Source organism: Rhinatrema bivittatum, chromosome 2 (assembly GCF_901001135.1).
Source record: "Rhinatrema bivittatum chromosome 2, aRhiBiv1.1, whole genome shotgun sequence".
NCBI classification, from domain to species: domain Eukaryota; kingdom Metazoa; phylum Chordata; class Amphibia; order Gymnophiona; family Rhinatrematidae; genus Rhinatrema; species Rhinatrema bivittatum.
The window spans coordinates 694,647,047-694,665,200 of record NC_042616.1 but is presented as its reverse complement, the minus strand read 5'-3'; the positions used below and the strand labels follow the sequence as shown (position 1 = coordinate 694,665,200).

Below are 18,154 nucleotides of genomic sequence, written 5' to 3'. Positions count from 1 at the left end.
CCCCGGGACATACGTGCGTCCCGGGGCTTTGCGCGCGCCGGAAGCCTATGCAATATAGGCTCTGTGTGCGCAGGGCTGTTTTAGAAGGGTTACGCGCTTACCTTATGCGTGTAACCCTTTTAAAATCCTGCCCTTAATATTTAGTATAATAACATATTAAAACTGACATAAAAGTACATTTAGGGTAGGCAGGAAGGTCCCAGAGAACCATTTGGAGAAAGTGAGGAAGCCTAGTCTCCCTCGTGAGAAGATATACTGCGTGCCATCAGATGTACTCAAGTGTGGCATGAACGAAGAAACTGACTCATTTAGAAATAGAAAATGTGTCCTTCCACTCATTCTTTCTGTCTCTCTTAATAACATTGCTGGCCATTATGAGAAAGAGTTCTAGGTATGTTTCAGTTATAGTAAGTCAGCTAAACAGATATGGTCACTTTAAATGATCCTGCAACACCACCCTAGTAGGGCACATTGCTATAAAATTACAGGGATGACATACAGAATTATGCATTTAGGAGTGCAGAAATCCAAGGGAGTGGTACATATTCAAAAGTGAACTATTAATAGCTACAAAGCAGAAAAGAAATCCCAGGGTAATTATATCCAGTGAGTTCAAGGTAGTGATACAATACCAGGAGATATACATGTACATGGGCGCCTATTAAAATCCACTCTGTGCGTGCCGGCCCGATTTCTGTGCATATCTCCCGGCTTTTGTATGTGCCAGGCTATTAAATTCACCCCTACCATTTTTCTCCTTTTCTGCATCTATGGGAAAATTGCATAGCAAATTAGGTCCTTAGATTGTAAGGCCTCTGGGGATAGGGAAATATCTACAGTACCTGAGTGTAATCTGCTTTGAAATGCTGAAAAGTGGAATACAAATCAAATAAAGAAATCAGTTTATATCTTTCTCTTTGCCTCTCACTTTTTTTCTTTTGCCTGGTTGTATATATTGGCATTAAAATCTCATACAATTAGGAGTAGATTTTAAAAGGAAAGTGCACATGTCCATGTGCATGTGGTTCCCGGCACGTGTAATGGATGCGCCGATTTTATAATATGCGTGCACTGGTGCGTGCATGTTATAAAATCCGTTGACTGCACACATGCACGCTGATTTAAAAATCAGCGTGTGTGTGTGTGAGTGGCGCGCATGGAGGGGGTGAATTTTAGTAAATTTGCGTGGCGATGCAATCGGGCCTTCCCCAGTTCCCTCCCAGTCTGCTACCCCCCTGCCTAACCTTCCCTTCCCTTTTCCCTCTCTACCCCAATCCCTAACCCCTACCTACCTACCCGCAAATTTTTTATTTTTCGACTTACTGTTCCTCCCGAGCAGAAGTAGTTTGCACGTGCTGGCTTATTGCCGGCACACGCTTCCCCAGGACAGCAGCTAATGGCTGCTGTCCCAGCTGGCCTCTGTCCCACTGTGCCCCTCCTCACCCAGACCACACCCCCAGGACCACCCCTTTTTCAGGGCCCGTTACTTGTAAACAAACTGGGACTTACGCATGTGTGTGGGCCCTTTGGAAAATGCGTGTGGTGCATGCAGGGCCCGGCCATTCGCTTAAGTCACAATTTTTACACACGCAGCTTTGAATTCCTTTGTTAGTTGTGTAGACAGTTGTCATAAGGTTCGAGACTGCTCTGTTTATGCTAGGAAATATAATAGAAGCTGCTTAGGTCTGAACATGTGACACAGTAGGTTAAAGAGCAAGCAAAGATACACCAGTAATCTAGGGGGATTATCTGGTTAGAATCCCACCTGTACTAAGGCATTGTGGCTGACAAGGCCCTGGGTACGCAGTTAGAAAAGTAAACTTTCTTGTTTCCTCATGTAAGCAAGGCAGCAGTGACAGCTAAAGGCTAGAGAACCAAAGATGACGTATGGCTATTGTATGCTTGGGTTTAATTAAATATATATTTATTAGGAGCTAAAGTTTTACCTTATATAGAAAGAATTAAATATTTATTGGTTAAATTTACCATTAGGACATGGAGACAAAACAATGGTTACATGGAATAGACTTAATTTTTGGGTACTTGCCAGGTTCTTATGGCCTGGATTAGCCACTGTTGGAAACAGGATGCTGGGCTTGATGGACCCTTGGTCTGACCCAGTATGGCATTTTCTTATGTTCTTATGTTCTTATGTATAGGTATTACTTAGAGGAATTAAGCATAAATTATAGTAATCTAATAATTATTGAAATACTTGGATGCTGTTTGGTTGAGAGCTTGTCATCAGTGTTTCCAGATCAAATTTTAAATTGTTAATTTCAACTGTCACAGCTCTCTGGGTTTGGTCAATGACTGTAACCTGTTTATTACTTTGCATGCAAATTGATAAGATCAATTAACGAAGAACTTTAACTGGCCTCAGCTGATTGCATGGTATTACACATTTTTCTTTAAGTTTTTAACACAGATTTCAGTTGAGGTATCCAAAGCCAGTTTAGAGGGCTTGAGATTTTCCATATTGTGCAAAGCTAGACATTCTTATAATTGTTAGCAGTAGCATGAAATTAATTATGGAGATGAGGTATAGTTCAGTTGTAGGTGATAAAAGGACTCAGTTCTGAAATATACATATAGACTGGAAAAAAGTTCTACGTATTGTAAGGTAGCAGAAATCTTTATGTTAAGGTGATGGAGATCAATATTTTATCTTAACTGTAAAATATCACTTTGTGATTTTTGGACTAAGAAAGATGATTTAGTAGCAGAAGAACGCAGCTTATGACATTGTTAAAACTTCATCTCCTGTTACTGCCCATCGCGAAAAAGTCAGCGGTCTCTACACTTGGCTCATAACAAATGATTTAAGTAGGTGATTTTAGATAAGACTGGAAATTTGTAATATTTGACATTGTGCTGCAAGATAAAACAATGTGAAAATTCAATAGGATGGGAATAGGGGAATATGTTATCCGTCATCATTAAATATCATCTTTACTAGAAAGATTTTCAACTACTGTGTTTTTCTTGACTCGGCTTTCCTCTTTTCATCGCCCATATTTATAGATCTTGACCGTTTTTGGATGTCAGCACCCCAGACGGCTTTTATTATATGCATGCTGTGAACATCTCTATTTTAAACCAGTGGTTCTCAGCCCTTTCCTTGGGACATTTCAGCCAGTCTGATTTTCAGGATATTCATAATGATTATGCATGAGATAGATTTGCATTCAGTGGAGGCAGTGCATTGTTACAAGTTGTCACCTGGGCCCTGCCCGACCTACTGCCAGTTCTTTGGACCATACAGCTCAAAGCCAGCATCTTGCAGGAAAAAACAAATTTATTGCATGCATCAGTATTCACTTCACACTTAAAGCTTTCGGTTCTTGTCCTGAGACACCAGAACCAGCTCAGTAAGATACACTGATAATCAGCTGGCTAGGAAAATTCCCCCCGACCATATAGAGCCTACTAGAGATGTGAATCGTGTGCCAGATCGTCTTAACGATCAGATTCGGCTGGGGGGGGGGGGAAATCTGATCGTTAATATATGTGAATTGGAATCGTTTCCAATTCCAATTCACATCGCTAATTTTTTTTTTAGGGAGGCCCGCGCCACTATAAAAAACAACCCCACCCGACCCTTTAAATCGACCCCACCCTCCCGACCCCCCCAAAACCTTTTAAAATTACCTGGTGGTCCAGGGGGGTCTCGGGGGGCCTCGGGGAGAGATCCAGGGGGACCTCGGGGAGAGGAGAGATCCAGGGGGGCCTCGGGGAGAGATTTCCCGTTCCCAGGCATCAGCTGGTGCTCCTACCATGTGACAGGGGCCGGCCAATGGCACGGATACCCTGTCACATGGTAAGGGCAAAGGGGCATCGGCGCCATTTTTTTTTTAGAACAGCTGATGCCTGGGAACGGGAAATCTCTCCCCGAGGCCCCCCTGGATCTCTCCTCTCCCCGGGGCCCCCCTGGATCTCTCCCCGAGGCCCCCCGAGGCCCCCCTGGACCACCAGGTAATTTTAAAAGGTTTTGGGGGGGTGGGGTCGATTTAAAGGGTCGGGTGGGTTTTTTTTTTTAGCAGTGCGGGCCTCCCTAAAAAAAAAGGGTCGGGAGGGTGGTCGATTTAAAGGGTCGGGTGGGTTTTTTTTTTTTTTTATCGGGCCATCGGCGCCATTTTAATTAGTGGCAGCCAAAATGGCGCCGATGGCCCAAGAGCGGGAGATCGCGCTGGGACCCCCTCACTGGACCACCAGGTAATTTAACATTTTGGGGGTTTCGGGAGGGTGGGGGAGGGTAAGGAATTGGTTTTAAAGGGTCGGGTGGGTTTAGGGTTTTTTTTGGTGTACCGGTTTTCCCGCCCTCCCCCAAATAATTCCCGTGCCCTATTTAACGATACAATACAAATGCCCCTGACAATAAATCGGGGACATTTGTATTGTATCGTGCACTCTAACGATTTAGGACGATTTTAAAATTATCTGACGATAATTTTAATCGTTCAAAAACGATTCACATCCCTAGAGCCTGCTTCCTAACTGTACCTTCTGAAGATTCAAAATCCCTCACTGAAAGCTTTGGGCATCTCTGCACCTGGATCTGGTTGAGCCCTCTTTCCTGTCTTCCTACCTGGATCCTTCTGCATCTCTCTCTCTCTCTCTCTCTGTCTCTGAAAGGTAGTGTAATCTCCTTAAGAGACACACTGATACCTTGCAGTAGCTCTGCAGTTAGCCCCAGCTGTGTCTCCAGATGAGTAATATACCTTTATGTGGCTGCTACCTTCATCCTCTCTGCCAAGGATCTCCAAACTACATTCCCCGTGCTTCCTGTTTCTTCCCGCTGCAGCATCTCCTAGCCAACTCTTGCTCCCTTTTTTTCCTGCATTGACAGTGTCATCCCTAGGACTCCCTTTAGAGCTCACTCTCTCTTCTGGAGAACCTAACGGCCGAATTTCAAAACGGCCTCGCGCGCATTTTCCAAAGGGCCTGGCCACGCCCATAATTGCTGATAGGCGCACAAGTGCAGTGCCCCTAAAAGGGATGGGCTGGGGGGGAAGGATATGGACAGGGAGGGGTGGGGCAGGATGGGACAGAGGCCGGCCAGGACAGCTGCCATTAGCCGCTGCACCAGCGGCGTGCGCAAAAAAAAATGTAAGTAGGTAGGAAGGGGTTAGGGGTTGGGGTGTCGAGGGGAAAGGGAAGGAAGATTAGGCAGGGCGGTAGGGAAGTTCCCTCCCTTCCACTCCTTAATTTGTGGTGGACTGGGAGGGAACGGGGGAAGACGGATTGTGCTGCCACCCGTAACTTACCAAAATCCCCTCCCCCCTGCACACACCGCCTGCACATACGCACGGCCTGTGGAAGTTATAACATGCATGCAGCAGCGCGTGCATGTTATAAAAAACCGCGCATCCATGTGCGTGCGCCAGGAACCGCGAGCGCATGGGCGTGAGCGCGCACCTTTTGAAAATCTTCCTCTAATTGCCCTGTCTCTTTAGAAGGCTTTTGCTGTGTGGAACCCCTGTTTCATCCCAGCATGCAAATCCATTGCCTGCATATTTACTGTGGATATCCTGAAAACCTGAGTGTGTCAGACATTATGCAGCATTTTATGGTATTGTAAATTCTTAATAAGAACTATACTTATCATTACAGGTCTGGCTACAAAAATACGGCTATCTTCCACCTGCTGACCCTAGAATGTCGGTTTTGCGCTCTGCGGAGACCATGCAATCAGCTATAGCTGCCATGCAGCACTTCTATGGGATTAATGTTACAAGAAAAGTTGACAAAAATACTATTGAGTAAGTAAATGCTAATAAGCTGCTCTCTAGTTTTCTATTTCAGAACTGCTAAGTAGAGCTTAGAATACATTTAAGAAAGCTATGATGCCAGGAGTCTCATTTTATAAGGTACAAAACAATGACTTCTTTTTCCTAGAAGACATGTTATAATTAAGTATTCAGGCTAAATAACATTGAAAAGAAACCTATCTATTACTCCATTTTCATAGCTGAAGTCCAATGAGACCTTACTAGTCAGACCATCAAGATAAACATGTTTTGTTTTTTTCTGCACAGACCGTCTTGCTCACATATGTGACATAGTGCTTCTGTGTCAGTAAACAATTTAGTATCTGTAGTAGCTAAATGCTTACCTTGTTTTTGTGTTTGGGACCTATATTTTTATCCCATTTTTCTTTTGTGAATATTGTTTACTCTGGCATCAAGTTTGGTAGGGCACTTAACTGCAAAGTTAAATGCATACTTGTAAGCCTGCATGTAAAAAAAACCCAGTTTTCAGAAAGAAGGTATGTGATTAAATATATGCGCATACATTTTTACAAGAGAAAATACAGGTGTAAAGCGAGGTGCATTAGCAACATGCCAGTTAGTTACACTACTTGAAAAACTAAGTTGCACGCACAAATCTAATGCACTTTCTTGGAATGCCTTCTTTCCCCAGAATGCCTCTATACTGTATGGCAAAGTTTGTGCATGTTTTGACCGTGCCCATGCACTTTCTGGTGACTGAGGATCCGCATACCAAGTATAACTGTCTCATGCTTATTAACTCTATTTTCACATTTACCCATTCAAGTCATTTCATGATTTTTTAGATCTCTATCATATGCCCCCTAAGCTGGTCTTCTCACTACCAGAACCCCTCCTCCACAGGTTGAGCCCTTGGGTTCTGGGGGCCGGTAGAAGTTGTCATCTGCAGAACATCATGGTTGGAGTAGACATGGCCTGGGAGCGGTGTACAGGTTGTGGCTGGAGTCAGGCTGGGAACTGGATGCCAGCACAGGCTTGGAGCAGGATATCAGTACTGGCTGGGAACTGGGAACGGGTACTGGCTGGGAGCTGGATACAGATACTGGCTGGGCTGGGCTGGAGACCAGGCTGGAGTTGAGGGCAAGGCCTGGGAAAACATACAAGAGACTGGACTGGGCAGGTTAAGACAAGGACCGGACTGGATGAGAACTGGACAAGGTCAGGACTGAACAAGGGCTGGAGCAAACAATGACAAGACTGGACAAGGACTGGACTAGGTAGGCAACAAAGAACAAGAAAACCCAACAGGGCATGAGACTGGGCAAGGTAATTCTTGAAGGCCCGGAGGCCACAAGGCAGGACAGAGAGACCCAGGAGGCCACAGAGCAAAGCAAGGAAGCCTGGAAGGCTACAGAGTAAGACAAGGAACCAAGATAGGCCACAGAGCAGGCAAGAGGCCAAGAGAGGCCACAAGCCAATGTAAGAGGCCTGGGTGGGCCCCAAGACAACTTAGAAGGCCTTGATAGGTCACAAGGAAAGACAAGAGGCCTGTGTAGAATTAGCGAGAAGAAGATGGCCAGGTCACGGAGCCAAGGTGACTCAAAGAGGCACTGAGGGACTGGACAGGTTGGGTTAAGTAGACTTGGAACTGATGCATCAGATGATCAGTAAGGAAGTAACTAGCACTGCTGGGAGCGGGGCTTGCTAAAGTCCTTTGCTGGTCAGGAGGCTGCATAACAGGTGTAACCATGGCATGGGGAGGCTGCATAGCAGGTGAAACTATGACCTAGATATTTGATTTTGATATTGATATTTGAAAAAGATTCATTAATGCTACTATAAAAGACAACTTTTTCAAACTTCACACTCTAAAAAAAAAACTGAAACCTTTACTACACCTCAATGACTTTCGTACAGTCCTGCAATCCACCATACTATCAAAACTTGATTACTGCAATTCCATCATGCTAGGCTTTCCCAAAAATACCATACAACCCCTCCAACTGCTCCAAAATGCTGCTGCCCGTATCCTCACCAACACCCACAGAAATGACCATATTACCCCTGTACTCAAGGAGTTATACTGGCTCCCCATCCAATCACGGATCCTTTACAAGACCCTTACACTCATCCATAAATCCCTACACAATCAAAACATGCTTTGGTTCATTGATTCTCTCCTATTTCACACCTCTGCTAAACCCATCAGAAACCAATACTTGGCAACCCTACACACCCCATCACCAAAACTTACCAATCTTTCCTCAACCAAAAGCCGTGCACTATCCATTGCACGGCTTTTGGTTGAGGAAAAGCCATGCAATGGATATTATTTTTATTATTGTATACTTATCAAGGTCGCTGCCTTTAATGATTCTCATGGGTTCGGATCTGCCCGTCCGACATTGGCCATGTTTCGGCACCATGTGCCTGCTTCAGGGACTGCGGGAGAATTTACCACTGTGTCCTAAACCGGGTTCAAGAAATGTCGCTCACTTGATACACGGTACGAAAAAAGTGATACTGACACTGTGAACCCGGTTTAGGACACAGTGGTAAATTCTCCTGCAGTCCCTGAAGCAGGCACATGGTGCCGAAACATGGCCAATGTTGGACGGGCAGATCCGAACCTATGAGAATCATTAAAGGCGGCGACCTTGATAAGTATACAATAATAAAAAAAATATAGTGGGTCGGATAAGCAGCCGGGGAGAAGGGATTTTAAGAAAAAACATTAGAAAAATAATAATAATAAAAAAGCAGACATTTTCATAAATAATAAAGAATAATAGATGGGGGCAAACAAAAAGGGTAACTGCAAATCGGTTACCCTCATATCAAGCCCCGTACAAAAACCACCGGGCAAGGTATTCCCTTGAAATAGCAAAAGTTGGAGAATTGAGTAAGAAGGGAAAGAGGTTTGTTGGTGAACACTGATGCAATTAATAGCAGTGGCTATTCCCTAAGTAAACTTGATTAATAGCCATTAATGGACTTCTCCAAGAACTTATCCAAACCTTTTTGAACCCAGCTATACTAACTGCACTAACCACATCCTCTGGCAACAAATTCCAGAGCTTTATTGTGCATTGAGTGAAAAAGAATTTTCTCTGATTAGTCTTAAATGTGCTACTTGCTAACTTCATGGAATGCCCCCTAGTCCTTCTATTATTCGAAAGTGTAAATAACCGATTCACATCTACCCGTTCTAGACCTCTCATAATTTTAAACATCTCTATCATATCCCCCCTCAGCTGTCTCTTCTCCAAGCTGAACAACCCTACCTCTTCAGTCTTTCCTCATAGGGAAGCTGTTCCATCCACTATCATTTTGGTTGCCCTTCTCTGTACCTTTTCCATCGCAACTATATCTTTTTTGAGATGCAGCGACCAGAATTGTACACAGTATTCAAGGTGCGGTCTCACCATGGAGCGATATAGAGGCATTATGACATTTTCTGTTCTATTAACCATTCCCTTCCTAATAATTCCTAACATTCTATTTGCTTTTTTGACTACTGCTATTTCTTTCATTTTTTCCCCACAGGTATTGTTTTGTTTAATGCTCATTTATTTCTGCTCCTTTACAGAAACCAAATAGACATTAAAAATAATAAAAAGAAAGGAAAGCAGACCTCCTGTGTCAGCCTCCTCCCAAACACCTTAGGCCCCCCACTTTCCCCATCCGTGGGTGCCCACTCTCCACCTGCCGCAGGTTGTCTGAATGGCAATGGCATCGTTCAGCCCTGAGATGTAAAATGGTGCCCTTTTCAGGACTGGTTGTTGACATTTTCTTGGACAGCCATAAAAGCATGTGGCCATACAAAACATGGTGCTGACCGGCTTTAAGAATGTACAATTTTGACTTCAGCCCTGGGAACGGAGCCATAGTATGACATCAAAATGGTGCAGTCTGATGGCTGGCTGCTGCCATTTACTTGTACAGCTGCATGTTTGTAAATCCATGCAAGAAAATGGAGCAGCAAGCCCTAAAAAAGCACCATTTTACGTCACACTACAGTACTGGTCTCAGGGTCAACCAGTGCCAATGCAATTCAGACAACCTAGTGGAAGGAGATCAGTGGGCATAGCTCCTGCCTCTCTGGACCACTACAGAAAGGGTAAATGGGGACTAGAGTGGTTCCTGGCCTGAGATTTTCATGGGGAGGATGAGGGATGCACAGGGGCCTGGGGAGGTCCTGTTTTATTATTTTTTGGGGGGAAGGAAATTGGAGGTCTCAGTTGCTCAGCCCTGGGGAGGGTCCTGATCAACTCCATGGAAACCCGGAAGCCCTTAGGGAAGTCTCTGGGCTGCCCCAGAGATTTATTTATTTTTTAATTTTCAAAATATAGAAAATATAGAAAATTTTCAAAATATACAAAATATAGAAAAATGCTTAAATAAATATATAAATAAATAAAATGAAACAATATAAAACCAACAAAATGTTGTTTTTAGTTCTGAGTTATTTGAAAACATCATGAAACAAATTAATAAATGTCATTGACATTTCCTATTTCATTTCAAACAAATGCACATTCCTTCTACAGATGACTTTACCCAAGATAGGGTATGCATTTTTCAAAGTTCCCACTTGAGGGAATGACTTTTGAAAATTGCTCTCTTACACTTTTATTTACTGTTTTTAAATTTAGTGATTGTGACATCCAGATTAAAGTAAAAGCTTTGTTTTCAATTGAGCTGGAGGAGAAAGGGAAAGTATTACTATAACATTAGCAGCTGGAGAGTGAACTTGGATAAAGATACTTTTTAAAAACAGAGTACATGGCTTTAGTAAAATGTATATACTATAAACTAAAATTTGTGAAAATAGAAGTAAACTAAAATAGGATAACAATGAAAGGTCCTCCAAGATCAGATATGGAAATAAAGAAGTTGAGATTTTGAAATACCTTTCAGCTAGTAGTAACACTTCAAGATTGAAAATTGCTCAGCTGAATGGTTGTTCTACATTTTATCTCTCTCATGGTGATTTGCTTGTTAATCTTCTGTGTTTCAGTTTTGTACATCTATCTACGGGTTGCCATTCTACTATTGGTAGTCTTTGTAGGCAAATGCATTCGATTGCCAATTAGCCTTGAGTGGAACTCCCACTATAATTTGTCTATTAGGGATTTAACATTTTATATTTTGTTCTAACCCGCTCTGCTCTTCAAAAAAAGAGTTAATCCACATAAAATGCACTGCTAACATGTGCTATCAGCTTAATGAGTGTTAACAGCATGTTAGTTAACTCTTACAAAGGGCAGTGAAAATTCCATGCAAAATGGTAATGAACTGCACAATTATGCAAAATCATTTATTGGGAGGGGGAGGGCTTTGCAGTCAGCTGGACAAGGCTCAAAGGCCTTCTAACATTTCACAGTTTTGGTGAAAAGGTCCCAGCCTGGAGGGGAGGGACTGGATTCTGGGCCCTCAGCCCACTAGACCACCAGGTTTATTTTTTAATTAGGCCTGGGGAAAGTTATGGGGGGCACAAAGGCAACCCTGCAGTTATGGGGCAGTATACTGTAGGAGTCAGATAAACTGTGGTATTTTTCCCAGTGGTATTTTACTGCAGGTGAAAATATCGTGGGATTCAAAAACCTGTCAGTACCAAAGGTTACTGAAATAGATGCCTTAGATTTTACTTTCTATGGGGTTGGGAAATACCTACTCTACCTGGTATCTTACTAGCTTTGAAATAAGATTTAGAAAGGTGAGTTTTTAAATCCAAGTGCACTTTATTATGTTAATTGCCCTAGCATGACATTTTCAGGATTTTTATCTTGTGTTGTTGGAATTCATTCTGATATTCTACTTAAATCTCCATTTGCCCATTTTTTTTGTAAACGTTTATTTAGATTTTTCATATTGTAAAGTCTAAATATTGACAATTGGGACATTCTGGTCATAAATGATGTCTGTTTGGCAGTAGTCTGTCAGGATCAATAAGAAATATCAACATATAATTAGCAGAATGTTTTTTTTTCAATTTATGTTTGAGGATGAAAGCATTTAGAAACAAAATGACAAGGAGTTTTACAGATGTGTATGACAAAGAATTTTCTTTTAAGAGTTAATCCAGAAAAGTGCTTTGCTTGTAATTTATCTGCCCTAAAATGGCAGCAACTTTACTAGGGGCCATTAAAGTATCTCAGTTTTACAGTGGGGGCAGTATTTCCTTCTGTCAAGCACTCTTTTCTGTTTTCTGCCTCTGAATCTTGAGATGTGACTGACTGTGAAAATTAGAAATGGACCCAAGAGAGCAAGGTCAAGTGAACTATAAAATGCTGAAAAGAGATAGCCTTCACTTTCTTCCTTCTGCTCTTTTCTTAGGATATAATACTTAGAAATCTTGTTTCATGAAAACATTTGCACTGGATTCTCATCTCCTCCCCAGAGGGGGTGCAATGCTCAAAGGCCTCCTTGCTCTTTGATATTAGAATGTCTAAGTTTCCAAACATTCAAAGATATTCATTGTGTGATCTGCGTGTGATTTTATTCTGTTTGGTACTTTTCCACACTATGATTGACTGAAATTCATCTATGATGATGGTAATGCAAGGAAATGTAATAAGAATTGATCTTTTCTGAATTCTAATTTGATTTCAAGCTAAATTCATTTCTTTCGCAAGCTATGAAAGAAAATAAATCAGCATGTGTTTTTTTTTCTTTTAACCAAGATGTAGTATCTACCATCTTCTGCAGCTGATTTAAACCATCCTAACAAATGATTTCTGGAAAGCACAGGTTTTTTTCTTTTTCCACAAAATATGACAACTTACATTATACTTTTATAGTAAAAAAGCTGACAAGAATGATTTTTCAGTCACTTAGCAATTTTAGAAAGTCTGTCCAACTGCTGCTGCTAAATGGCCTAGGACAAATCATTTTATTTCAGTGCATGCATTATTGCAGCAAATAGCAATAAGCCTTAGTTGTTTTTAGACATACCCAAAGGAAAGACAGTAAGGGGCAGAAGTCCTTCGTCTCAGAAGAACAGACAACAATGTTGCAGTAATACAACTAGACGTAAGTTTTCAGTTTGACACCAGATTTCATTTTTTAAAACCTATATATACATAAATGTGCCTGTTTCCAAAAATAGCTGTGATATGAGAGACCCTGATCTAGACATGTATCATGAACTATTTATATTGTTATAATAATTGAGGTCCATATTCAGCTGCTCTGCAGCTGTGCTAGTTAGCTGGTTATACATAGCCAGCTAACTAGTAGAATATATTAAGTGGTGCGGTTGTACCGCTGAATATACCGGGCTATCTTAAAGTTAGCCAGTTATGTATAACTTATGTGGCTAACCCTGCTTCTCCTCAGTAAGCCTCCTGCCCCCACAAGATCACCCCCATTTTATCTGACTAAATTCTAGCTGGATAACTAGTTAACCAGCCACAATTTAGCCAGCTACGAGCTGAATATTGCTGGGTAAGCCATTTAGATGGATAACTGTTTCGTTATCCGTCTAAATGGCTTTTGGATATGGACCTCATCATGTTTTCTTTTTTATGAAGTGCAATGACACTAATGCCCTATACATAAATGGCAGAAAGCAGTATATTATAAAAGTGAAAGACAGAAAACCCCTAAAAAATATTTGAAATAATGAGAGAATAGCATATGCATTTCAGGTATGACACAAGTCACCCAAGACTTTTTGTTTTTGGGCACAAATTTTCCTAAAGAAAAAGTACAATGATACTGAGTCACATTATTGTCGGCCTGCATATTCCAACATCTTGACAGAACAGACTTAGCCACATAGATGCTCACAACACTGCCTGATGACAGAAATATAAGCAGCAACTGCAAGGAAAATGAATGGCAGAGCTACCGCAGTGAGCTTCTAAAATTTTACAGAACCTGCAGCAATTCACAGATATTCACAGGGGGCCACAGATATCACCAGGAAAGTCAAGAGAAGTTTCCATCAACTTGCACAAATTATTCAGCCTCTCAGAAACATTTGAAGGGCAGGAAGCGTATTGGTATTCACACTCTGAGGATGCTTTATGGGTACAGGGCCACATATTCACATGGATGCATATTAGTCATACACACATCTATAAAAATTAATATTTGGATAAGACTTTAATTGAAGTTCTCTATAGATGCTAACACGTTGAGCTTGATTCACCCAAATTTGTAACTCTGAAGAATTTCCAGCAAAAATATCCCCCCCCCTCACTTAAGTGAATAAAAATCACATTCTCTGTTAAAATAACTACAATTCAGAAACCCAAAGTATCACAGGAAACCACATTAATGCTCTTCAATCATGAGGTCCAGCTAGAATTTTAAGTGGATAAGTTAGGGGGCTTCCAGGGGCATAAAACTGGGAGGAGTTGAGTTAGCCAGATAAATTATCTGGCTAACTCTGATATTCAGAATTAGCTGGATGACTTATCCGGCTAACTCAGGTGAGCCCATAGATTTGTCCTAAAGTTAGCAAGATAAACTTATCCAGCTAGCTTTATGACAGTCAGTTTGTGCCGCTGAATATACAGCACTAGTTAGCTGGAAAAGTTTATCCAGGTAACTAGCTGAGCCGCACAGAGGCTGAATATGGACCTCTACAAGCTGTTGAGCCCATTAAAACGGGCGAGATGTTTGTTTGGAAAAGTGTAATGGAAGAGCCAAAGAAGAAAATTAGAGTTGATGTCTACAGTACAGTTTTATATACTACGTCTTCTGATCTTTCGCGGCACGTCGGTCAGAGCTCTCTTTTCCACGCGGTCAGAGCTGCTCTCTTCTGTGCATTCGCGGCATGTCTATCAGAGCTTTCTCTTCTGTGCAGGCGCGGCACGTCGGTCAGAGCTGCTCTCTTCTGCGCATTCGCGGCACGTCGGTCAGAGCTCAAATATATATATATTGATGTTTTTAGTCCAGCCTTCACTTTGAATAGCATAAAAATATGTGTGTATATGGAAGGGGGGAGTCGGTGGTGGTTAAAAACAAAATGTGATTATTTTTATTTGTCAAAGTTGACAAATATCTTTCTGCTTGAAATTTTTCTGAGACTCGAATTGGGTGGCTTGAGTCTCTAGTTGCTGAAAACAAATTGTTTTAATTAACTGTCACTTTTATTTACACATCACAAAATCAAATAAATTTGCAGTGCTGAACTAATAAAAGGGGGAACATATGAGGGTTGTCATTTTGCAGCCATGTACTAATAGAAAAATGGTATAACTTGTGAAAGTGACAGTACTGTATTAATGTTAGAAAAATGTGCAGTTGAATTCAATCTTATATTGATATGATTTTACCTAAGAAATATATATTCTGTGACAGGAAATTATTTGTAGTAAGTAGGCATAATTACTTCAGACTTAGATATTCTTAAAAATATTAAAATGTGTTTTTAAAGTTCTTGTTGACAGCCTTTCAGCAATGAACCAGATTGTATTCTTTCATAACAACTATTAGGGATGTACTATTAGGGGGTAATTATAAAAATGATTTACACATGTAAATTAAACTAATATTGTGGCATTTCTTAGATTCCAGTCACATGAATCCGTAACAAGTGTGTTATGTACCTCTACCAGTAGATGGAGTTGGAGCAAACTGACATCACAGTTTATATACCCCTGCAGTGTCATCAGCCTGCCAGTATTGTTTGTCTCCAGCAGATGGTAGATGTGCATCTCCCCATTGGGGATTGCTTTATTTTAAATAAAAGGAGTATTAAGGAAATAAATTCACCTTGTTCTTCGGCGGTGATTCCAAATGGACCTTCCTACAGTTGAGAATTCCTGAAGTGATATCCGTGTTCCCTTAGATGAGTGCCTTGGTCTGTTAGTTGATTTTTCTGCCGACGTGGACTTAACTGCTTGAGCAGCTGAAAGACAGTGGGTGCAGGAAGTCTTGTGCAGTGGTGATGGCACATGACCTCTTGCCCCACAGCCAGATACCATCTCTATACTCAGCCAGGTAAGGCTGAGCTCCGGTAAGTTAAAAAAAAAAAAAAAAATTATACAGAGGCTTAGAAAGAGGTTTTTTGTTGTGCAGGGCTTCCTATTCCTCCAGTCTCTGTGCTCGGTTCCCCGGCCCGTCGTTTGTCTCACTCTGTGGAAGGTCGAGGGATGTGGGCAGCCTGATGGGTTGAGCAGCCTCCTTAGGCTAGACTCCACTCCAAGGCTTTTTGCTGTGTGCTGTGTGGTAGGCTGCAATGGCTTTTTGCGTGCTTTCTAAGGCCGTCCTCTACAGGATTGTCAGTCTGGCATGTGTGTCAACCTGTGCGCCCAGGTTGTGCGCCCAGCTTTTGGACACACATTCTGGCCTTGTAGTCTGAGTGCTCACATTAATCAATGCCATAGAGGCCGCATGCCTCTATGGCATGGTATGGTATTGTGCGCTTAAGTTTTTTTGTGGGCTTATTTTTTTTATGCCTAGGTAAGTGCCTAGGTGTGTGCTGCTATGTGTTAGATGCATAATTTTTGGGCGCCCAGTTGAGCGCTTATAACTAGGGATGTGAATCGTTTTAGGACGATTAAAATTATCGTCCGATAATTTTAATATCGTCTTAAACCGTTATGGAACACAATACAATACAGATTCTAACGATTTATCGTTATAAATCGTTAGAATCGTGAGCCGGCACACTAAAACCCCCTAAAACCCACCCCCGACCCTTTAAATTAAATCCCCCACCCTCCCGAACCCCCCCCAATAACTTAAATAATCTGCGGGTCCAGCGGCGGTCCGGAACGGCAGCGGTCCGGAACGGGCTCCTGCTCCTGAATCTTGTCGTCTTCAGCCGGCGCCATTTTCCAAAATGGCGCCGAAAAATGGCGGCGGCCATAGACGAAAAGTCTCGTGGGGGTCAGGAGGCCCCCCACAAGCTGGCCAAAAGTTCCTGGAGGTCCAGCGGGGTCAGGGAGCGATTTCCCGCCGCGAATCGTTTTCGTACGGAAAATGGCGCCGGCAGGAGATCGACTGCAGGAGGTCGTTCAGCGAGGGTTCCGGCGCCTCGCTGAACGACCTCCTGCAGTCGATCTCCTGCCGGCGCCATTTTCCGTACGAAAACGATTCGCGGCGGGAAATCGCTCCCTGACCCCCGCTGGACCTCCAGGAACTTTTGGCCAGCTTGTGGGGGGCCTCCTGACCCCCACGAGACTTGCCAAAAGTCCAGCGGGGGTCCGGAAGGACCTCCTGCCGTCCAATCTTTTTCGTCTATGGCCGCCGCCATTTTTCGGCGCCATTTTGGAAAATGGCGCCGGCTGAAGACGACAAGATTCAGGAGCAGGAGCCCGTTCCGGACCGCCGCTGGACCCGCAGGTTATTTAAGTTATTTGGGGGGGGGTTCGGGAGGGTGGGGGATTTAATTTAAAGGGTCGGGGGTGGGTTTTAGGGGGTTTTAATGTGCCGGTTTTTCGATTTTTCACGATTTTTTCACGATATTTTACCCCCCCAAACGGCAACAATACGATTCCCTCCCCCTCCCAGCCGAAATCGATCGTTAAGACGATCGAGGACACGATTCACATCCCTACTTATAACAAATTAAAAAAAAAAAGTAAAACAGCTAGACGCATGCCTCTGGCCACCACTTAGTGCGCTGTCATCCATAATGGCACATATACCTAAAAAGTCTAAACGACTTTCTCTTTGCACCGCTTGTCATCTTCAGGCATCTCAGCCAGGAATGCCCGCTGATTTGTGCCAGTGGTGTTTGGAGGCTCAGGGAGAATTGTCTTCCTCTGATTTCACTAAGCCTGGTTCTTCCCAGCCAGATGTGGATCTGGGTAAAGATGGCTCAGGTGGGGCGTCTGATTTTGTAACTCCCTTAACTGGTTACTTAGCAGGGGAAGGTAGCTCAGTGGGTGTACCTAAGGTACCTCCTGGTCTGGATACCTCAACTTTTTCATAGGTAGAGTTTTTCCAGGGTTTGCAATCCTTTCTTCAGGTGCAGTCCTCGGCTCTGTCCAATGCTCCTAGAGCAGAGGTGCAGGTAGGATCCTTGCCTGGGGTTACGAACCTGCCCGTGGACCTCATCTTGTGAGCAGGCCCTTCACTTATCACTACCGGCCCGATGCCACAGGACTCCCTTGAGGTGGCCTATGCCATCCTGGCTTTCCACTGCCGCCTCTGTGCGGTCCAATACCACCCTGTGCGGCAGAGAGGCTGCTGCCGGATCTCCCAAGTGGCAGGAAGATGCTGCCACCACTGCCTCCATCTTTGCGGCCTGTGCGCCGCCACTAGGATCTCTTATGCGGCGTGGAAATTACTTCCAGCCTTGTTCCAATGTGGCAGGGACACCACTGAGGCAGCCTGCTTCTTGGCTCCCTCTAGGTGCGGGCGCCACCATCTCTTTTCTATTTAAAGGGCCAGTGGTGGGAAAAACCCGTGGCCCCAATGGATGAAATCATCTCTATGTTCCTAGAAGAGCCCTATAA

At 43.0% G+C, this 18,154-nt stretch overlaps 1 protein-coding gene across 2 annotated transcripts in view; it reads left to right on the top strand.

Annotated features, from left to right (window-relative positions):
- MMP16 (matrix metallopeptidase 16) overlaps positions 1–18,154 on the top strand; it is a 940,897-nt gene that overhangs the window by 277,901 nt on the left and 644,842 nt on the right. Inside the window, exon 2 of one of the 2 annotated variants that reach the window (XM_029591617.1) lies at positions 5,614–5,762. In XM_029591617.1, coding sequence (XP_029447477.1) covers positions 5,614–5,762 — 149 coding nt within the window. Of the gene's footprint in view, positions 1–5,613; positions 5,763–11,196; positions 11,452–18,154 lie in introns of those variants that run through there. The other variant, XM_029591618.1, reaches the window with a different exon arrangement.